This window comes from Ursus maritimus, unplaced genomic scaffold (assembly GCF_017311325.1).
Source record: "Ursus maritimus isolate PB19 unplaced genomic scaffold, ASM1731132v1 scaffold_12, whole genome shotgun sequence".
Lineage (NCBI taxonomy): Eukaryota > Metazoa > Chordata > Mammalia > Carnivora > Ursidae > Ursus > Ursus maritimus.
The window spans coordinates 42,864,372-42,887,647 of NW_024423564.1; the positions used below are offsets into that span (position 1 = coordinate 42,864,372).

General features: G+C 40.3%; 1 protein-coding gene across 1 annotated transcript in view; it reads left to right on the top strand.

Moving 5' to 3' along the window:
• CRYZ (crystallin zeta) overlaps positions 1-23,276 on the top strand; it is a 30,152-nt gene that overhangs the window by 905 nt on the left and 5,971 nt on the right. Inside the window, exons 2-8 of the mRNA XM_008690715.2 lie at positions 4,103-4,219; positions 5,630-5,782; positions 9,568-9,731; positions 14,562-14,613; positions 18,343-18,492; positions 22,809-22,910; positions 23,013-23,108. Of these exons, the coding sequence (XP_008688937.2) occupies positions 4,130-4,219; positions 5,630-5,782; positions 9,568-9,731; positions 14,562-14,613; positions 18,343-18,492; positions 22,809-22,910; positions 23,013-23,108 (807 nt within the window). The 5' untranslated portion in view covers positions 4,103-4,129. The remainder of the gene's footprint in view (positions 1-4,102; positions 4,220-5,629; positions 5,783-9,567; positions 9,732-14,561; positions 14,614-18,342; positions 18,493-22,808; positions 22,911-23,012; positions 23,109-23,276) is intronic.

Genomic DNA, 23,276 nt, shown 5'->3' on the forward strand with positions numbered 1-23,276 from the left:
AGTGGGCACTGAGGTCCAGACCAGGGAAATAACCTGACAAGGTCACACAGCCAGGAAGAGACTTTTTTAGGCTACTTTTAGTTGTTTTTTTTTTTTTTCTTTTTTCCCCATTTGTGGCTTAAGGCTAAAAAAAAAGGCTTACAGGAGTCATTCTTGATCAACAGCAGCACATTTCGTAATGATGATTCTCTTTCCACGTTTTTTTTTTTTTATGTCTTTCCAGAAATTCTTATTTAATTTTATTTATGCTCTTCTCTCATAGGTGCCCTTGCTTTGGCTTTGTGACTTGATTTCTTCATTCTATATTAAAATATAGTTCTAACATTTTCCCTATCCCTTTAGTTTTTATTTAAACCAAACAGATTGAAACAAAGCATAGAAAAGATCACTGTTTGAGAAGGAATTTTAAATTCTGTATTTCCTACATTTCCAAAGTATGCTTGGCAACTTTTTATAGGTCAAAAGTATAACCAAAAATTAATCCAGGGCCTCTAATTTAAAGTTTATACTTGACGAATAGAAAAATCTGTTTAAAAACACTAGCAAGGTGGCAGGCCTGCTGACAGGCAAAGATTTAGCCTGAATAATAGAGGGTATTGCATGCTGGCCATGCTGGGAAGCACTCCCACCCTGTGTTGCGGTTAATCTTCCCAAGGATCCTGTGCTTGGGAGTACTGGCCCCATTTTACAGATAAGGAAATTACTAGTTTTCCTAATAGAGTCATGTCCTGTGTATCACTACTGGATCCTCCTAACTTACAGACATTTGGAAAATTTCACACTCTGAGGAGATGCATTAATCATAAAATATGTAATCCTACCTGCAGTTCAGTTGAATTTCATATTTCTAGCTCAGCCTCTCTCACTATCATCATTATAAGGTATATTTTTAAGAAGTTAAGGGTCTTCTATGCCAACCTTTCAAAGGGTAAGATGAAAAGGATTGTATAGTAAGGGAAAAAAATCACCGATCAACATTTAAGATAGAGGGCTTGGGTTCTAGCTCTGCTGCTGTGTGACCCTGGTGAGTCTCTTGACCTCTGGGAATGTTTTCGCATCCATAAAATGGATGGCGATTTTATTTCCATTTCTGCATACGATTAAACGGTTGCTTTTCTACCTATTGTGAAAATAATTATACCAATGGACATAAAAGATGTGCTTTCTAGAAGAAATCAAGGTATTAGGGGCTTAAGAATTATAATTACTATTAGTGTGTTGTATTATTTTATTCTTTTTATTATTCCTTTTGACATATCACCTTATATATTATGTATTATGAAGCAGATGATGATCTTGTGGGTAGTTGAAGGGGTTTTCAAAGACCATTTGTGCAGACTGGAGCCTGATCGATCTAGTGGTAAAGGCTCAGTGGGAAATGAGATGGACAGAAGCAAAGTAGAAGACAGCGCTGTCAAGATTATGCCCATTTTCCTCACACGCTCTGTAGGATAAGATGGTAGTACTAGGCAAGGCAGCAGGGTCTTCTAAATCCAGTATTAAGGATGAGAATCCTCCTTTGTTCTTTTCTCCCAGCTTAGCGGATATCAAAATATGGGGGGGGGGTGTATGTGTTAGATAATTTTGACAGATCCTATTTCAGGGTAATTTTGCTTGTCTTACTGCTACAGTTCTTTGAGGATAATAATGCTGTCTGCTGGTGAAAAGATAGATGCAAGTGCTTGGAGGAAATAAATAAGTAGCAAATAGGCAGAAAGTGGAAAAGGAGCTACAGATCTTACCTGATGTGTGTAGCTGTGTAGGGGAATGAGAGCACGGAGTGAACAGGAGCTAGGAGAGGGGCTGGGGCATTACTCTTTGCCCTTTGTGTTCTCTGGGGTTGGCACAGCACCTCACTTACAGTTAATGTTAAAAAAATACATGCTGAGTGAATAACAACCAAAGTTTGATAGTAATGTTTGGTTTAAATGATTCTCCATACTGAATTCTTTGAGCCCAAGGTCTTGTTTTTATAATCTGAATCCTGTAAATATTGTTACATAAAATCAAAAGTGATTATGGAATTATAGAATCAAGAGTATTTTAATGAATAAGAAATTGGAAAGGAGAAAAGAGAGGGGAAAGGAATCATGGTACCTACTATATATAGGAGTAAACGTTCGTCAGGTTCAGTGCTCGATGCTTGCTGTGTCTCTAGCACTGTAGCCCTGAGTGGGAGCCCAGTTTTCAGATGGAGAAGCTCAACAAAGTTGACTGCCTTGCCCAAGGCCATCTGGCTAGTAAATAATAGAGCTGGAATTCATACTGAAAGCTATCAGATTCCAAAACCCATACTCTTTCCATAACAACGTGCTGACAACAAAAAGGGAAAAGAAAGCTGTGTTCTTATTTCCAGAATGGAAAAGTCTGAGCTGGGCAACCTTGTTTTGTTGTGGTTGTTGTTGTTGCTGCATTTTTTTCTGTTTTATTGTCTTTATAGTTTCACTTTATTGTCTAAGAAAAATACCCAGCCTAAGTGAAGAGTTAGATAGAAATTCAGTAGTGAGACTGCTGGTAGGTATGGAGTAACTGCCTTTTCCTGGTCCTCATGCCACACAGCTGTCACCCTCACGGACTGCCCAGCTGCTCTAAGTGACCTTAGGTTTATGTCTTCTGCCTGCTTCTGCCCCTTGTATTTGAGGTCTGCCCTTCAGGACATGTCATTGCTAAACAACCTTCTAGCAATGGACAATTTACTTTCTCCTCTGTGCTAGGTACTACATGGCATCGCTTAAAATAAAGGGTTTTAAAATGATACAACTTTTGATTAATTATATCAGGAACTTTCCACTAAAAACACTGTCAAAATGCTTTCGATTACCCCCTGTACTTGGAGTGCCATTTTATAGTTCGCACATGCTCTGTTCTGAGTAGCCCTGTGTTGAGCTTCAGTATAGTAAAAGTCTGAATTCTTTCATCTCAAGTCCTAGTTTCTGCAACTCTTTTTGATCTTTCTCCTACTCATGGTTGATGAATATGATTATTCCAGAAGTTAGCAAGGATGTTCTGGATGGTGGAAGAGTCTAGCTAACTATTTGGTGTGGTTAATTTCAAGAAATTGTGATAACCCACAAGCAGAATTATGGAGATAACAGCCAAAACCGTTTTGTTACATCACTGTAGGTATGGAACATTTCCATAATTAGCTATTTTTATATTCAAATGTTCTTTATCTTTTCCTAGAGTTTATTTTAACTCTGAGTTTTCATTTCAGCGATAACAGTGGTAAAACAACAACAACAATGGTAGGACAGAAAAGTCAATTAATTGTAAATGACCCTTGTAATTTATAAAAGATGACATACAAAGCAGTGTTTTTAGTTTTTAATATTTTCCTCCTTTCTTAAAATGAATGAACTTCATAAAGCTAAGAGTTTCACCGTTGATAAATCTCAAAAACTTAATGTTGAAAAGAAAAAGCAAGTTGCAGAATTAAGTACAGTATGATCCAATCTAAATAGAGTTCGAGAATATGCAACACAATAGCACACATTGTTGGGTGAAGTAGTGGTAAGACATCGTGCCTGGGAATGATGAGCACTGAGTTATGGTAATAATCACCTCTTAAAAGGGTGGGCCAGGGATGGGTTTGAGGGTGGGTACAGAAAGCTTCAATGATACCTGTAATGTTCTAGGTTTTTAAAATGTTAAGATTTATTAAAGCAGGGTGGCAGGTAAATGTGTTCATTATCTTCTTAATGTTTCTTTCTATATATGAAATATTTCATAATCTAACAGAAGGTCTATTTCTCTGATGTTAATAAAACTTAACAAATTTCTAAGATGTGGCAGCACAAGCTTTCACAAAAAGAAACCTAAGATACTGTATCATGCTATGTCTAGCCAGATGTTTTTGTTTGCATGTTTGATTCCCTTGTGGAAGGACACTGAATCCCTGCAGGAAGTAATATCAAGTATTTTGCTTTGTAGCTGAAGGATTTGTAAGATGAAAGGTCCTTAAACATGAAATGAGATCTGTGTAAGCTCATGATTTAAATTGTTGTTTGAAAAATTGTTTGATCTGCCCCCTCCAGGGGAAAAAGCATAGTGATACAGCCTAGATACCATATGACAGTATTTTTTTTTTTTTCTTGGTGTCTAGATCATCACGGCGACTGGACAGAAGTTGATGAGAGCAATTCGAGTTTTTCAATTTGGTGGACCAGAAGTGCTGACACTCCACTCAGATATTGCAGTACCAATTCCGAAAGACCATCAGGTGGAAATAATTACCTAAAAACAGATAATAATTACACTGAGTGTGAGTCTCCAGGACATCAGGTTACTGTTCAAAAGAGGCAGACTCACAATAATTTGTAGAGACACTGAATTAGGACAAAGTTTATACTGATGATATATGTGAGCTCTGACAAAGAGAGCCAGCATAATTATAACAGTGAGGTAGATCTATGAGAACGAAAAATATCTTGCTATAAGAACATTTTTGAGCTTGACATTCGTCTGTGCAGTGCAATAATTGAATTTTTCTGCATGGAGTCATAAGTAGTTTTGAACAAGTTATTCTATTACAAACTTTCATGATTTCTATTTTGTGCACAGTAGGAAAATCATTTTCTTCTGCATACATGCCCTTCTATATATGATTTAAGAGAATTTAAATGAAGAGTTTAATCATTTCCAGTGACTTTAACAATATACTTTCTCATTAAAAATTATGTATTTTTATTACTGCACCTTCCATGACTCCCAAGTCTCATTTCCTTAACGAACCTTCAACCTTCTGAGAGTTTTTACAATTTGGCCATAACCTAACTTTAGAGATTCATTTCTTACTGCTCCTTCTCAATCGTCTGTGCTGTAACAAGCAGTATTATATGGTTTCCACAAGAGGCCCTTTTATTCCTTCTGTTTTTGCACAGACTATTCCTTCTACCTGAAATATCCTTTTCTCCCATTCTGAAAGAGCATCTCTTCTTCTTTTAGGGCCTAGCTCAAATGCCACTTTCTTTGTAAGGCCTTCTTTGACTCTAACAGCAAAAGTAATCATTATGTATTATGTAAGGTAAAATTAGCTTCTGTGGTAGATGTAACCTCAAAATCTCAATGGTTCAACAATAGAAAACTCTTTCTCATTCACTAAATTCCAAAATTCTAAAACATCTGTGGGTAACTCTCTAAGAGTGATTTATGGACCCAGCCTTCTTCCATCGTGTGGCTCGGCCACGTTCAACGCCTCTGTCTTCTGAGGTCACATCTATGAAAGGGTGGAGGCACGGTGTGGATAGCCTGCAACATCTTTGTGGGCCCTGAAAGTGGCTCTGATCACTTCTGTTCCCATTCTGTTGGCAAAGGCTCAATCCTAAGGCGCCAAGAAGTAATGCTCTTCCCATGTAGCGGGAGGGGGAGGCATTACATACAGGTTTGTGTCCCACATCCTCTTAAGTATTTCCGCTACTGTTTTCCTAAAATGTTTTTAATATAGCACGTAATAAGCCTTTCTGTCTTATCTTTTTTATGTGTATGTTGGTTTGCAAAACTATAATGTGAGTCCGTTTAAGGCGAGGTTTTCCCTTCCATTTTTATAATTCCCATAATCAGTAGAGTCCTAGCATAATGCTGAATAAATGCCTAAATGTTCTCTGTGAACTAAAATACGTTGTCACTGCAGGTTCTGATCAAAGTCCACGCATGTGGTGTAAATCCAGTGGAAACATACATTCGTTCTGGTACTTACAGAAGAAAACCAGCCCTCCCCTATACTCCTGGATCAGATGTGGCTGGGGTAATAGAAGCTGTTGGAGATAATGTATCTACTTTCAAGGTATTACATTTTAAATTATTTCCGTTTTGGCTTAATATTTTTCTTAAAATATTGTAACATAGCTTTAAAATGTGTCGTTATTTAAGTCTTTAAAAGGCCCCGTTACAGATAGGAGTGCCCTTGCTGTGATGAACACTGGCTGTTGCATATGTGTCGAATTACTGCATTGTAAACCTGAAACTAATATTACACTGTCTGTTAACTAACTGGAATTTAAATAAAAACTTAAAAAGAAAATGAAAGGCCCCATTACACAATTTCTGCCACTTGGGGGACTCCTCTATTCAAAAAAGAGATTGCCTTTTATCTAGAGGCCTTCCTCCTTTCCATTGTTGGGCACAAGCACTGGGTAAATTCCGTATCTTCACATCCTCACAGATTTCAACTGTGATCCTTTTGATGTAGCAAAAATATGTAAGAACAGAAAATAGGCAAGGAAATTATACTCTTTCCTAACTCTCAGTAATACATAAGCCAACATAATGTTTAATTCCTTTTATAAATTTGGTTTCATAAGATAAAGGGAAGGCCAATCCTTTTGAATAATAAGTAAAAGATGAAAACGCAAGGTCAACTATACATTTTTAAAGCTCTGACTCGGATCAAGGTGATTGAGTCAATGCAAATGTTATGATCGGGGCTTTTGCTATTTATATGCCAAAAGAAATCTAAAACATAGCGTATTCATGTTCTAGCATCTTTCCTCATAATTCCTTGACCTGCTCCACTTTGGCAGCACATTTACCAAAATTGGACTGAGACAGAAGATTAACGTAGCCTCTGCGCGGGAAGACAGTCAGACTCCTACAGCTCTGCTCTCCTCAGCCCCCGGCGGTCTGGCTTCTGCCCCCATCGCTCCACTGAAATGATTCTTGCTAATGTCACTAATGGCCTCTCTATTGCTGGAGTTAATGGGCCCTTTTATGTCATTATCTCTCTTGACTTCTTGGTGACATTTGACACTCTCAGCCACTTACTTTTTCTTAAAAAAAATTTTTTTTCTTCAGCTTCTATGACATCATTTTCTCCTGTCCTCTTCCCCACTTCCTCCTGGGCGTTGTTTTACAAACTTCTTTTTCTCAGAATGCGCCTCAAATTTCCATGTTGGCCAGTGTTCTCAGACCCTCTTTAGACCTCTGCTTTTGGTATTCTGTGCCTTCTTCATGATGCTCTCGTGCACCCCCATGGTTTCCGTGATCACGTGATACCTTCAGCTTAGAATTATCTACATAGCTGTGGACCTGTGTGTCTAATAAGGTGGCCACTAGTCGTATGTGGCTACTTAAAATTCATATTAACTTGAAGTAAAATAAAGAAGTCAGTTCCTCAGTCACACCAGCAACATTTCAGATGCTTACTAGGCCCCCTGTTTCTAGTGACTTCCCTACCGGACAGTGCTGATAGAGAACATTTACATCATCACAGAAAGTTGTGTGGGACCCACATAGTCAACGCTTGGTAACCTCATACTCAGTGTGTCTAAAACCGAGCTTACCTTTTGTCATATCAGATCTGCTCCTCTCTTATGTGACTGTCTTGGTGACGTCTGAGGTTTCACTCCCCCTCGCTCAGCTTTCCCTCGCTAGGATGGTTTTCTCTCTCGTTCTGTGCCCACTGCCTGGAGTTCAGGTTATTCTGCCTGGTCCCTTACCTGGGTGTCTGTAACGGGTACTTAACTTACCCTGCCCTCCTTCCTCCCCAAATCTATCCTTGCTCCAGAAGGGGTGTTTTCTAAAATGTAATTGATTGTTGTATAGTTTAATTGTCACATTAGTTGTCGGAGGGTTGCTGAGAGTGCTTATGTGGTGAGAGAAGACGCTTTCCTGCTCTTTTCTACTGTCCTTCCATTCTCATCTCCGTTCCTGCTCTCCCTGTAGTTCATTTTTTAGTAATGCTGTTCTTCCTGCATACCGCATGCACTTCCTTCTCTGTCTTTGCTCATATTGCTTCTTCTGCTCGGCAGAATTCAACTGAAACTTAGAAGCATAGGTGCGGGGACTTTTACCCTCCAGCTTTTAGTTCCTTTTCATTTTATCTCTGAAACTGTTACCTTCAACACATCAGACTACTTCATCATTGGGCACAAATGCTAGTGGTTCCTCAGCATTATTCCTGCCACTCTTCCTTTGTTTGCTTTGTCTCCTTCACTCATAACGACTTTTCTCAGTTCTAGTTTTCAAAATCTTGTCCAATGCCTCAAGACCTACCTTAAATATTAGCTTCTCAATGAAGCTATTTTTGATTCCTTCAACTTAGCAATAATTCCTTTCTCTTCCTGGTACTTATCTTTGATGGTTTGTCATGTTTTCTTGCATTGTAGTTATTCCTATCCTTTCCTTTTCTCTCTTCTAGAGTTTAAGGTGCTTTTGATGGGGGAAGTTGTTTTGTTATTAATATCCATCACAGACCTGAAAGTCCTGCTTTCCATAGTGAATTCTTAGAACATGTTTGAATTATATTTCAATCTGTGCAACATCTTTTTAAGCTGTAAAAACTGGACTAATCTTAACACAGTCATATTTGACCATTTGCGAGTGGCACTGTTTAGCAGTGATGCTTGTCTTGGACTGCTGGATGCCTTTTGAATCTTTTTAGTTTCTGTCCCACCATATAGTGCTATTACTTTTTTTAGATATTTTTATAGGACATATTTAAGTATCCTGAGAGTTACTGCCTTAATGTTTTGCTTATTCCAAGGAATATTTACATTTTTTTCAAGAAAGAAGAGTTCGGGCAGGTGTTCGTAGTAGACAGTCTGACTTCCCTGGCGTGCAGGTCGTATCAGGCAGGCTCTAACTCTTGCTTCGTGCCTTACCTCACCCTCAGTCATGCATCTGCTTTTCACTAGCAAGGACCCAGCAGAGTTTACTGAGAGTTTATTGTGTTTCTGGTGCTGTAACAAGTGAAGAAGCCTGTCCCTGTTCATCTTGCTGTCAGGATCCAGGCATAGTTACCTGCTCTTGGTGTATGCATAAAAAATGAGGGAGAGAATGCAGGGGTGAAGAAACTTAGAGGAAGGATTTAGAACAGGTATTTGACATGTGCAAGAAACCTTACATATTATGTGTTTCTTCTTCCTAGTATTTCGGAGAGAAAAATAGTTGTATTAACTGCCATTTACTAACTGCTTAATCTGAGCAAATTATTGAACTTCTTTGTCCCTCAGTTTCTTCATTTGTGTAGTGGAATTAATCTAAAGTGGTGATAATAAATGTAGTTACCTCATAGGCTCTTGAGAAGATCAAATTAGACAATACTCATTAGACACCTAATACAGCGTCTTGCACAGTAAGCTCTCTCAATAAAGGTGTGTTGTCTTCTCATTATACCATTCTGGAGGTTCTCTTTCCTTTCCTTTTTTTTTTTTTCTATTTTCCTTAAGTTTTCTTCTTGGTTTCTATTAATAAAATATTTAAAAACGTTCAGTATGTTGGGGCGGCTGGGTGGCGCAGTCGTTAAGCGTCTGCCTTTGGCTCAGGGCGTGATCCCAGTGTTCCGGGATCGAGCCCCACATCAGGCTCCTCCTCTGGGAGCCTGCTTCTTCCTCTCCCCTGCTTGTGTTCCCTCTCTCTCTGGCTGTCTCTCTCTAATAAATAAATAAATAAATAAATCTTTAAAAAAAAAAAAAGTTCAGTATGCTGAAGATATTTTTATGAGACCCTAAGATGTAGAAAACAATATATAAATACTCATTTGTTGTTATAAAAGTTGCATTATATAGGATTATACCCATTTGGCATCATTTTTAATCCCTGGTGCATTTGTCAATTGATTGCTTTCCCCAGAAAGGCGACAGAGTTTTCACTACGAGCACCATCTCTGGGGGCTATGCTGAGTACGCTCTCGCAGCAGATCACACTGTTTACGCACTGCCGGGAAAACTGGACTTTAAGCAAGGGGCTGCCATCGGTATCCCGTACTTTACTGCTTATCGAGCTCTGCTCCACAGGTAATGACACACACGGTCGGTCAGTCATACATACAGCCAGTATTGCCTGCCTTCCTAACATGCGTCCATGTCTCTCATACTGGGTTACTGTTTAGTTACCATTAAGCATTTATAGAGCGGAAACTGTGCTAATTTGGAAGATTATTCTAATCACTGGGGATACAAAGAAGAGCAAAACACTGTCTTTGTCTTTAAGATTCTGACAGTCTAGTAAGAGAGACAGACATAAGAATGATCATAATTGATGCATAATGTGGAAAGTACAGTGGTGTAGATGCACGTAGGGATTTATGGCATCATAAGGGATGTAACAGTGGTGCTGAGATAGGGCTTCCTGCCAAGATGTAAGGCTTGGATTATTTTAAAGTCATGGTTCAAAAATCTTGTTATCCAGCCCTAGAAACTAATTGCTGCAATTCAAAAATACCATGTATGGCCCTGCCCTAGACCCACTGGTCAGTTTCCATGGCTGGGATCTGAGAATTTATATATCTGTATATTTTTTTTTAAAGGTTTTATTTTTAAGTAATGACTGCACCGAACATGGGGCTTGAACTTACAACCCCAAGATCAAGAGTCACATGCTCCACCAACTGAGCCCTCCAGGCGCCCCCCTGAGAATCTATATTTTAATGAGGGAGTTATCCTGGGGGGGATAGCTGGAAGGGGAGAGGAAATTCTAGACAATGGGAATAGCCTGGTATCAGAGGGGGGAAAATCATGATATTTAAGGAGAGCTGTAGCAATTTGGTTTTGTTGAATAGAGGATTTCAAGGCAAAGAGTTGCATAGAATTAGGTTGGAATATAGTAATCCTTTAATAAATATTAGCTGTCACATGAAATAGGTAGGTTTCAGATTGTAAAAAGCAAGATGATAGAGCTCTCACACTGTTCCTTAAGGGACTGGGGTCATGAAATGTTTTATTCAGCAGAGTGATACTGTCATATGAGTGTTTTATTAAGATCACCTATCAGCTATGATGGATTTGATGACAGGAATGGAGAAAGAGATCTTAAACGAGTATCTTTTAGGCAAAATACTTAAGGGCCAGAGCAAGGGCCATGGTAGAAAAGCGGAAAGGGAAGGACAGGTATTAGAGGGTAAAATCAGGTCTGTTTGGTGACTGTTTGCATGTGGAGAATGAGAGAGAAGACAAACTTATGGAGACTTCTATGCTCTTTAGGTTGGATAACGTTTAACTGTGACAAAGAAAAGAAGGAAAAAGTTTCAAAGGGAAGCTTAGTCCAGTTTTGGAGTTGAACCCAAGATAGGCATCATGATGGAGAAGACCAGCAACCTGTTGGGTGAAAGAATCTGAAGCCTAAAGGCTAAAGATGTCAACATGGGGCTATTAGCCTGGGCGTGGGAGTTGACTGGATGAAAGTGACTAAAAGCCATCAGGGAGTGAAGAACAGTGGAGCGAGAATAGAATGTTAGAGAACATCACCATGTAGGAGTGTAGTCAGAGGTAGGGGACAGAGTCCTAAGAGACCAAAGGCAGCGTTTGTCAAGGCCAAGGGCATCTAGAGGTCATGGTGTTTGTTAAACCCCTGTTAAGTTCATGGTCTTTGAGGACAGGAAGACTTGGGTTACAGTACTGTCGTCTCCTACTACCAGCCGTATAACCATGGTCCAGTTACTTCCCTGTGTCAGCTGTAGTTTACTGGTTTGAAAAACGTGAATGCTTATAGCACCTCCTTCCTAGGGTGTGGTGAGAATTCAGTGAGGTCGTACCTGTGAAGCTCAGTGCAGAGTCTGGTGCAGAGTAAGTACTGCATTGGCGTTGGCAGTGTTAGGGGCAGTAGCTGATGTTGCTTCTAAGAAGGGAAGCTAGCTGTCAAATGCAGCAGTGAGGTGTGTTTGGAAAGAAAAAGAACAGTTGGGCTTAGCAATTAGGAGGCGATTGGTAACTTGAGTCAGGTCACTTTCAGTAGAGTGGTGACGCAGAAGCTTGATTGGAGTGGGCTGAGGAAGGAGGTAGAATTTGGTTCCTCGAATGGGGTAGTTAGGGAGGAGGGAGTAGAAGAGTACTTGAGGAGTTTGTGGGGACAAAAGGTTGGACGGGAGTTGAATATGTTTATAGCTGAGGAAAAGATCTAGCAGAGGGAGCAATGGAAGGTTTAGAAGAGAGGATGGAGTGGCAATGGCGGGATGGAAAGACTTAGGACATATGTGGAGAGACTGGCTTCAGATATCAAAAGGACAGCTCATCTGCTAAACCTAGGAGAGGTAAAGATGGTATAACTATGAAGAAGTTTGTGGGTAGAGTGAGGTGGAGTGTTGAAGGAACACGTATGAGATTGCCTCACCTTTCATAATTTAAATGGGAGGCAAAGTGATCTTTTGAGAGAACTGAAGTGGCACCAAAATGCATGGTCACGTGATTTATTATTTTTTTTTTTAGTACTTTGCCATTTGGGTAGATTATCAAGGCAGTTAGATGTTACATTAATCCAGGGCTGGAGTGTTAGTGGCAGAATGGAGTAGCGTGAAGGAAATGAGAGCACAGAAGAGGAAGAGAGAGGAGCTGGGGTAACCTACCATGGGGTCTAGGCTGGTTAGTGTAGGAAACGGGGCCAGCAGCAACAAGTGGGCAGAAATTGAGCAATCCAGAGACAGCAATCTGTGGGAGGTTGAAGGAACAATTTTGAGAGAATATGGGCTTACAGAATGAGGATAGGAGATTACTGTCATAGCACTGGTTATTAGGGTCTGACATTTCTCAAGGAGAGTGGTTGGGGGTGGTAACCAGGTTCCACCTCGGGAGAGAGTGGCTAAAAGGGAGAATTCAGGAGTTGTGATTCAAGGTTTTCTAACCAGGGAATATTGAAATATTTTAGATTAGGGCTAGCTTTGGGGTGGAAGAGAAAGCCTGTGTGCCAGATACGAATCTTCAGTGATTGGGAAGAAGTATGGAACAGCAGCATGGAAGGCCAGGCCAAGGCTCGAGCCCCTGCCGTGAGCCCCAGGGGTAGATGACTGTATTAGTCAGGGTTGTCCAGAGGAACGGAACAAGAGACTGTGTACGTACTTATGTACGTATTACATACATACATACATACATACATATGTACAGGGAGAGAGAGAGAGAGATTGATTTGTGGAGGCTTGGTGAGTTTGAAGTCTGATAGGGTAAACTGGCAGGCTGGAGACCCAGGAAAGAGTTGTAGTTCAAGTTCAAAGCCAATCTACTGGCAGAATCCCTTCTTTTCTCCAGAAGTAGTTTTTGTTCTCTTAAGGCCTTCAACTGATTGGATGAGGCCCTTCACAGAGACATCCAGAATAATGTTTCACCAAATCCTGGCCCCATGGCCCAGCCAAGTCGACACATAAAATTTAACCATCACAATGACTCTGTGCAAGGGTAGAAGGATCAGAGCAGTGGGGTCTGGGAGAGGATTGGCTTGATTTTTCACCACCCACCCCAGGCCCAGTGGTTTAGGAGAATGTGCTCTTAGTGTTCGAGGGGTTGTTTGTAAGATTCTTAAAAGAACCGTTATTGGGGGGCGCCTGGGTGGCACAGCGGTTAGGCGTCTGCCTTCGGCTCAGGGCGTGATCCCAGCATTGTGGGATCGAGCCCCACATCAGGCTCCTCCGCTGTGAGCCTGCTTCTTCCTCTCCCACTCCCCTGCTTGTGTTCCCTCTCTCGCTGCCTGTCTCTCTCTCTGTCGAATAAGTAAATAAAAAATCTTTAAAAAAAAAAACAAAAGAACCGTTATTGGGGAAAGTATTTCATACCCCGTAGTATGACATTAGTAATCCTACTCCCTTACATTTGTATTTTACTTTTTAAAATGTCAAAGTGTTGTGGTAATAGTTACCTTAGTTTATCATTTCAGACTCTCCATTTAACTCACTGCCCTCGGTCCTCTTATCTCTACACACGAGTATTGGAAGGAGCTTCATTTACTGCTCATAATTGCCATTTGTCCGCTGTCGGTACACAGCCTTGAGCACGAGTCTGGGTCCTTGTGTTCTTACTCCCAGATTGAACATCATGTCTGTACTGTGTGTCCACCCCTGTTGTTCTGGGAAGTAAGAGACCCTCCCTGAGAGTCAGGTCTGGATCACAGAAGAGCTGCAGATTGGGACATTAGCACTTGTCCATCTGGAATAATCAAGCATTTCCTGTCTGTCTTGTTGCGTATGCCTTACTTTCAGTATAATGGAAAAGTAGTCAGATGAACCAGAAGTAGAAAGAGTATGTCGTCTCACCGAAGAATCTAGACATATTTTGGTGTGGCGGGGAAACCTTTGTGACAGGATTGACTGTATTTTTTGCTCTCGTACCACTGCAAACTCAGCACTGCCCTCTGAAATGGGGGCTTCGAGGCTGCGCGGCCTGATGTTCAAAGGCATGGAGAAGGAAACGTGTTCTTAAATCATCTAACTTCTGTGTTTCCTTGGGCGTTACCCTGGGTCACAGAATCAAGACTGGGCCATCGTAAGCCTGTTTTGACACACTCTCCCTGGGAAGGAATGAGAGACTCCAGTTCTCTAGGTCCAGCTGTTTCGCTTCCCGTACCTCCAAATTCTGTAGCCTCCCAGATGTGCTACCAGCATCCAGCACTGTGCCTGGCACATAATAGGGTCCCATTAAACGTTTGTTGAACGAACAGATGACTTTCATGTTTTCTTTTGTCTGTGGTCCTGAAGAACCCTCCTTTGATCCTGTGAAGCTTGGAGAGTATTTTGGGCTGTAGAGCAGAATGAGTTTCCTGTTTGGGGAAGTGTTAGCTGCCCTCAGGCTAGAGTTTCCTGAAGAGGAATGACACACCGTGCTTCATTACCTTCAGAGTGACCTGACGAACCTTGCCTTCTTTTGCAGTGCCCGTGTGAAGGCTGGAGAAAGTGTCCTGGTTCATGGGGCTAGCGGAGGAGTAAGTATTGCTTTATTTTTAAGTTTATGTTTAAAGGAGCTTATGTGTGGGGGCTTCACATTATATTTCTTTTCAGTCATTTTTAAAAGCCAAGTTAATAAATATAGTCAGTATTTGTATTCAGTAAATATATTCCTTTCTGTAGTAAATCTTCTTTAAATGCTATCTTGTGAAGGTGATGCCTTGTCATTAGTTTAGCATTTCTTGGATAATAAATTCAACAGATCACCCCATTAAAAATGCATGTATTAGGTGTTCCACTTGTGTCGGGTGCGGACCAAAATAAACTGGCTTTGTTTTTGCCTTCAAGTAGCATATGTCGTAAGAGTATTTATTTAGAATTTTAAACAGTTTTTTAAAGTTAATATTAATTCCGTATTCCCTTAGATAAGGAGACGAAGGCTCATTAAAGCTTTACCTGTGTTGCCCCAGACAGCGCTGCAAAGCCGCACTGAATTCTCAGACCCTTCTATCTCCCTTCCACGGCTTGCCTGCTGCGCTTTGATGGCATTCATGGGATGCACAGTGTATAGCTGTGTCCTTAGCACCACAACCCATGGCTTAAAATGCTAATGGGGGTGGGGGGGGTGCTGGGAACTTTAATATAAGCCCTTCGGTGAAATAACCCAACACAGGGCTGTCAGAAGCTTCTTCAAGAAACCGGCTGTCAATCTGCCTCTGAGGAGCTTAGAGGCAAAGTTAGAGCTCGGAGGTTGGAATTTAACAAGAAATCCGCATGACCTCTATCCTACATGTAGAGGCTTTAGAAATTTTGGAGATGAGATTTCACATTTTTAAAATACAGGGCCTGGGGCGAGATGGCTCACCTTGAGGAAGCTGGTTAACCCTTTCAGAGCATCGTGTATTCCGCCCAGCAGTTGAAAGAAGTAGCCTATTAAATGGCGCATTGTTCCTGGAATAATGAGTGGCATCCTGAAAATGTGAATTTACCTCTAAAGGTGGCCAGGTAATACAGAGCATTCGGCCCATTGTGTTTCCGTTACTTCAAATAGATGAAGCACAAGGTTCCGCACTTCGCCTCCCCTCTACCTCAGACAGATCGTTTCTGAAGGGTTTCACAGATCAGAGTCTGTACTAAAAAGGCTGAGACTGTCTTTTTGGGGCTTGAGAAAATATGACAGATATACCTTGTCAAAAATTCCATTGCTAGCTTCACCAAAGAGGCTATTTTTGGGTTAAACTAAATTTAACCCAAAATAACTAAAGGATCTGTCAAGCTTGCATTTATTTAAATTGCTTTGGCTTTCAGAGAGCTAACCTGGTGCTCTGTATAAAAGGGAGAGGTTTCAGTAGGAAGGGGAGAGAAGAATTTAAAGAAAATCTCTCTCTATTCCCTTTACCCTCTTGTAAAAAGCCCAGTCACTTCACCATGATTTTTTAAATTTCTTTTTCTTTTTTTAAGGTAAAATCCACACTGTGCTCTGAGCTGGCTGAGTTTGTTAAATCCTCGGCTGGCAGGGATAGGCTGGCGGCCTGGTGTGTGAAGCGCTTCTGATCCTTCCTTCCCTACCAGAGGGAAATAGCACTGGGTTTTGTCTTGCTTCTGTTTGTAGTTTCTGTCCTCATTTAATTCAGATTCCTCTGGGATTATGTTGTGTATTTAAAATGGTGTGGAATTTATGAACACAGCTGTTAGCCAGATATGTTGGTGAGGAGTGCCCTATTTTAGTGTCAGCAAAGTAAATAGAAGAAAAATAGTTGACACATAATGGTATATAATCTATTGAAGCACTGTTGCCGGCATAATTGTTGACAAGAATAGCATAGACAGTACCTTCGGAATAGCTATTAAGTGCCTCTTTAACGTAGAGCAGAAGGAGCTATACTTACATTAAATCTTTAGTTTAGATGTAGTTTTATTAGAGGCCTGTTTTTTTTTTTTCAATTTAAAGTAGCAAAAATCAATAGTGCTATATTATGGAGTATATTGTATTTCCTGGAATTGAATGTCTCTCTGACTCATGAGACAGTGAGTCCCAGGCGTTTGTTTGTTTGTTTTGGTTAAATCAAACAAATCCCTGCCAAAACCCAGCTGAGTTCAGGCTCATCGCTCCCATATGCCATACAATCTTTAAAGTCTATTTCAGGCCTGGGAGTCTGTGACTCTGTTACAATTTTAATCAGTTTCTATCATTTTTCATTTTAATTCTTTTCTATCATTCCCAATCCATAATGATTTTACCTTCCTCTAAATCATTGGTTATCAATGAGTGGTGTTTTGGCATCATCCCTCCTCCCCCTTGAACATTTGGGGCAGTGTCTGGGGACATTTTTGGTTGTCACTAGGTGGAGGGGTTCTGGGGTCTAGTGGGTAGATATCAGACATGCTGCTAAACACCCTTCAAAGCACAGGATAGCGCCCACAACATAGAATTGTCCAGCCCCAAGTGTCAGGGCTAAGTTTGAGAAGCCCTGCTCTGAATGTATGTGACACTTACAGTACCATTCATGTGGCATGTGATCAAACATAGATTTCCTAGTATTGCAATTTCAATAACTGCTTTTATCTATATTCCTTATATGCTTTTATTTCTCCTTTATCCTAAGCATGTGTATGTAGTGATCTAGTGATTTCATGTAATCTGTGGCTTTAAATACCATTTATAAAGTGATGAATCTCAAATTTATATTTCCAACTCTGGACGCTCCCAAGTCTACGTGCATATTCAGCTAATTGCCGCACATGCTCAGTTAAGTGAGCGATACAGCTCAGCATTTTCAGAGTGAGCTCCTGCAAGGCCCTGCACGCCCCTTTGCCCACATATTGCACCATCTCCCATGTGCCCTGCCCTCAAGCCGCATTGACCTTCTGTCTGTCCTCTGAATGCCCCAGGCTCATTCACATGTCGCCAGGTGAGCCATGGCCATTCTACCTACAGCATTCTCCAGCAGCCTTTCCAGATCCTCACACGGCTCGCCCCTCACTCGCTCAGGTCTCAGCTCTTCAGAGTGGCCTTTCTTGGTGACCTCACTAGTCCCTCTCCCTATCTCCAATAGGCTAGGGTTTTTTTTCATAGCACTTTTTCTTTTCAGAACTTACTTTATTCATTTAATTTGTTTGTGTGTTTATTATTTTCCCCCTTTCTCAGAATATAAGTTTCCTACATGAAGTACCATGTCTAGCACATAGTAAACACTCAATAAATGGTCATCCTAAAGGTGAATGAATTAATTTGCTCATATACCTATCCCGCCTAAATAGTGTCACATTTTTCATTTAGTATTTTATATATACTGTTAAAATATGAAATCAGTGAGCAAGTTTTGAATATCTTTAAACCCTCTCCCTTCTGCTCAAAGTAGATGCTAAGTAAGCATTTTGATACAGTGGTTAAAAGCTCAAGCTTTACAGACTGAATTGGTCCAGCTCTGTGATTTGGCTGTGTTCCCATCTCTGTGACCTGGGCAAGTTACTTGTATTTTATAAGCTTCAGTTTTCTCATCTACGGAATATGGACAATAATAATATCTACCTCCTAGGTTTATTGTGAGGATAAAATAAAGCAATGCATAGAAAGTATTTTGTGTGGTACTCGACACATTATAAATGTTCAATGAAAGTTATTGTTCTTATTTCTTCATTTAGACTCAAAATTCTTAAAGGATAGGGTAGGACCTAGAAGAACCTTAAGTTTATTACATATATTTAATAAATATTTGCAGGGATGCAAAGAATCTAGAACTAGGCGTTTATATTCTGTTTTTCAGGTTGGACTGGCGGCATGCCAGATTGCCAGAGCTTATGGCTTAAAGGTTTTGGGCACAGCTGGTACGGAGGAAGGACAAAACCTTGTTTTGCAAAATGGAGCCCATGAAGTCTTCAATCACAGAGAACTTAATTATATTGATAAAATTAAGGTAAAATTATTCTACAGTTTTATAAAAGTAGATTTTATTGCTTTGGAGACTTACTTTTTTGTAAGTTCTTTTTTCTTATCAACCACTCTCTTAAAGTTTTCTTCTTTTTTTTATGCTTATGTGGGTTTTACAGTTTTAATAAATTGAAAAGCAGAGATGTCTAATTTTCAGAACTTTACCCTCATCTGTTCAATGAAAGTTAGCTATTCATTTAGACTCAAAATTCTTAAAGGATAGGGTAGGACCTAGAAGAACCTTAAGTTTATTACATATATTTATATGTATCAAATAAAACCTAGCCTTTCCAGAGTCCTACAGCTATAAAAATTGATACTCTTTAATGTAGTCACATTTTAATTAAAGTCACAGCTTTGTATTTGGAGTCCTGAGGTGTTCCTTCTTTTTTTAGATTTATTTATTTTTTGCTTTTTGCTTTTTTTAATTATTTAAATTCAATAACATATAATGTGTTATTGGTTTCAGAGGTATAGGTTTGTGATTCATCCGTCTTATATAATACTTAAGTATCAGTGCTCATTACATCACTTGCCCTCCTTAATGTCCATCACCCAGTTACCCCATCCCTCCACCCCTCTCCCCTGCAGCAACCCTCAGTTTGTTTCCTATGATTAAGAGTCTCTTATGGTTTGTCTCCCTCTCTGGTTTCGTCGTTTTATTTTTTCCTTTCTTCTGCTATGATCCTCTGTTTTGTTCTTAAATTCTACATATGAGTGAGATCATATGATAATTGTCTTTCTCTGACTTATTTTGCTTAGCATAATACCCTCTATCTCTATCCACGTCGTTGCAGATGGCAAGATTTCTTTTTTTTGATGGCTGAGTAATACTCCATTGTATATATATACACCACATTTTCTTTATCCATTCATCTGTTGATGGATTTATTTATTTTAGAGGTAGAGCGAGTATGGCGGAGGAGTGAGAGGGGCAGAGGGAGAGGGACAGAGAAACTCAAGCAGACTACATGCTGAGCATGGAGCCGGACATGGGGCTCGATCTCATGACCCTGAGATCATGACCTGAGCTGACAAGAGTCAGACATTTAACCGACTGTACCATCCAGGCGCCCCCACCTCTTTTTGATATTGGTAGACATTGTGAAATGATCACCACAATAAGTCTCATTAACATCCATCACTATACATAGTTACAAAAATTTTTTCCTTCTGATAAGAACTTTTAATCTACTCCGCAACTTTTAGATCTATGATACGGTATTATTAACTATGGTCGCCATGCTGTACTTTTCATCCCCATGACGTATTTTTTTTATAACTGGAAGTTTGTACCTTTTGACTATATTTACCCATTTCACCCAGTTCCAACCGCCTGCCTCTGACACCCACGAGGTTTTCTTTTTTTTTTTTTAAAGATTTTATTTATTTATTCGACAGAGATAGAGACAGCCAGCGAAAGAGGGAACACAAGCAGGGGGAGTGGGAGAGGAAGAAGCAGGCTCATAGCGGAGGAGCCTGATGTGGGGCTCGATCCCATAACGCCGGGATCACGCCCTGAGCCGAAGGCAGACACTTAACCGCTGTGCCACCCAGGCGCCCCCCACAAGGTTTTCTTAATGTAATTTCTGTTGGTGTAATTTTTCAGTGGAAGGTGAGGTACCTATAGATTACAAACTGGATCTGTCTAGCCTAGGGAAGACAGTTTATTTGTTAATTGGATTCCATGGAGGAATAATCGTTACCTCTTCCAGAGCAGTGAGGTAGGCTTTAGTTAGTTGTTGCATATATTCCTTTGCTAGAGCAGAATTCAAGCAGATTCTGAAGTTCTCTGTTCGTACTGTAGTAGCAATTTATTAAACACTGATTAGTTTGCTAAACCTCAAATCACTTGCTTATGTTGAGAAGGACTTAGGATTTTCCAGGTACTGATTACTGTGTAACCTCGGCCATTACAAATTGAGGAACATATGAGTGAGTTTATTAGCACTTAATCATCTTGCCAAAAAACTGATAAAGCTACTCCTTTGTGTATGTCTAGGAAACCTAGAATTAATTGAATATTCACTCCTGATACCATCATCTGGAAGTATTTACAAAGATGAAAAATGGCTAGTTGTTTTATTTATTTATTTTTTTAAAGATTTTATTTATTTATTCGACAGAGATAGAGACAGCCAGCGAGAGAGGGAACACAAGCAGAGGGAGTGGGAGAGGAAGAAGCAGGCTCATAGCGGAGGAGCCTGATGTGGGGCTCGATCCCATAACGCCGGGATCACGCCCTGAGCCGAAGGCAGACGCTTAACCACTATGCCACCCAGGCGCCCCAGCCAGTTGTTTTAAGAATATGTTTTTGTTTCCAGAAATCTAACTTTAAGACCCTGAGGTCTTGTGGCTGCTTTCTCTTCTCCTAGCTCCTCTGCTTAAGTCTCTCTCATTCTCCAAATCATTACCTTAACCGCTTATCAAACCCGTCACCCCCTCTACTACCACACTTCTTGAAAAAGCAGTGAGTACTCACTCCTTTTACTTCCTTACCTCCCATCAGCGTCCACTGCATTTTGCTTGTGGGAGGTCACTGGTGAGCTCCTAATTAGCTATCTGTGTGATTTTGGGGCAGCAGCTGACCCTGACCACATCTCCTAGAAGCTGGTTCTCTTCTTACTTCTCTGACTTCATTTTCACTCCCCTGCCTCCTCATATTACTTAAAGGTTGCTGTGCCTTAGGCTTTCCCCTTGGGTCGTACCTTCCCTGGTGCTAGACCTTCCTCCTGGTCAATCTCGTCTACGCCCACGGCTTCGGTCTGTGCCCGCATCCTGCTGATCTGTCCCTGGCCTGTGTTCCCTTGCTTCATGCCGTCATCCTGCTGGATGTGGTCACTCATCTGCTCACCCGAGACAGACCCACGTTTCATTCTTTATTCGTGTCTTTTAATCACTGCTCTTCTCCCTGCCCGTCAGGTCAGTCACCTCCCTCTGTCAGTTTCGACTCTGACATGCCTTTCAAATATGTCTCCCTCTTTGTTCTCATCTCTGCTGTGACTTAGTTTGTCTCATCTTCTCCAGCTTTGTCTGTTATCTATAACTGACCTAGTAGCCCCTTCTGTCTTCAGTTTCCAAAGTTATTTGTTTATCCTTAAAAAAAAAAAAAATCTCCAGAAATAACTAAAATGGAAGCTCCGTGAGGGTAGGAATTTTTGTCTTTCTTGTTCTTTGCTGCACCTTCAGTGTCTAAAACAGGGTTTGGCGTGAAAATTTGTTAATGAACACCTGCCCCCCAAAAGTTGAGATATTTAACATGGTATTCAATGCATGTGCCCAGTCCATAGCGGTGGACAGTCGCCTCTCTACCTCTTCCCACTCCCCCCCGACCCCAGCTTCCCAAACACATGCCTCAGCTCCACTGGGCTACTTTCTAATCCCGACTCGGACTCGCATTCCATAGCTCTTCTGTTTTCTCTTTCTTCCGCCTCATGTGTAGCTTCTGCTGGCCGCTCTTCCTTTCTTTCTGCCTAAAGAGCTCTTGTTCATTCCTCAGGGCCCGGGTCCTCATCTCTGTGGAACTTCCTCTGATCATCACAGGTGATCAGAGTTATAGCTTTGCTTTTCTCTATAACCTAGAGTTTGTTTCCACTAGCGCAGCCCCTAGCCCATCCCATCACAGCTTTGACTGAGGTATGTTTCCGTCTTTCTGCTTAGCTTTGTGTTGAGCTCGCTGTGTCCATCTTTGAATTCCCAGTACTTAACAATGCCTGTCACAGGTGTTCGTTTTTGTTGTTGTTAAATAAAATGGGTATTATTTAAGAGAAGAGCCAGTTTTGGATGTTGCAAACCAACATCTCTGAAAACCCAAAAGAAAAGAAGTAGTATGCCAAGCTGACTGTAAACCACCTGGGACAAAACTGAGTGTCCAAAAAAAAAAAAAAAAAAAAATCTGCAATACCAAACAGCCAATGATTTTCTTCTTTTGTTTTTTGTTTTTTAAACAAAAGTGGAAGCTTTTTTGGGATTTGGGATTTGTTGTTTGCGTCTCTGTGAAAATACATTTTGAAGACAGAAAATTTTCAACTGAGGAAAAAGTATTTTATAGTCAAGTTGAGTCAAAGCACTTGAAATTTATTTAGTATAAATCTTTATCACTTTAGATGTTGTAACTGGTACCTTGGAATTACATCAACACTGTATAATTAGATCATTTAAAAATTTGTAGTATTAGTCTTAAAAATGTAGCATTTTATGTCATTTGAAACACATTTCTGTAATATATGGGACTGTGATAACTGTTTTACAGTTTTTTTACTTGTTTTCTTATCTTACTCTGCATTCTTTTTTATTACATAGAAATCTGTTGGTGAAAAAGGAATTGATGTGATCATTGAAATGTTGGCTAATGTAAATCTTAGTAATGATTTGAATCTTCTGTCATATGGAGGACGAGTAATAGTAAGTATTTTGGTTTCTTCTTACCACTTTGAAGCTTTATACCATAATTTAATACTGTTTTGCAGTAATCTATAACTACAGTCAAGTTGTTTTTCATCCTAGGTTGTTGGCAGCAGAGGTCCTATTGAAATAGACCCCCGGGACACCATACCAAAGGAATGTAGTATAATTGGAGTTGCTCTCTATTCATCAACTAAGGTAGGAAAAGAAGTGACTCTGATTTTGATAACTTAAACGTTGATAAAATTTGCCTAGTCAGGCAGGCTAAAAGTTCCAGGAGATGTTAAACTTAGTTATCTGACTGGATGGGTATGTTAAGGATTAGTCACTACAAGATAACTAGGGGGATGATGTCATTTATTTTCC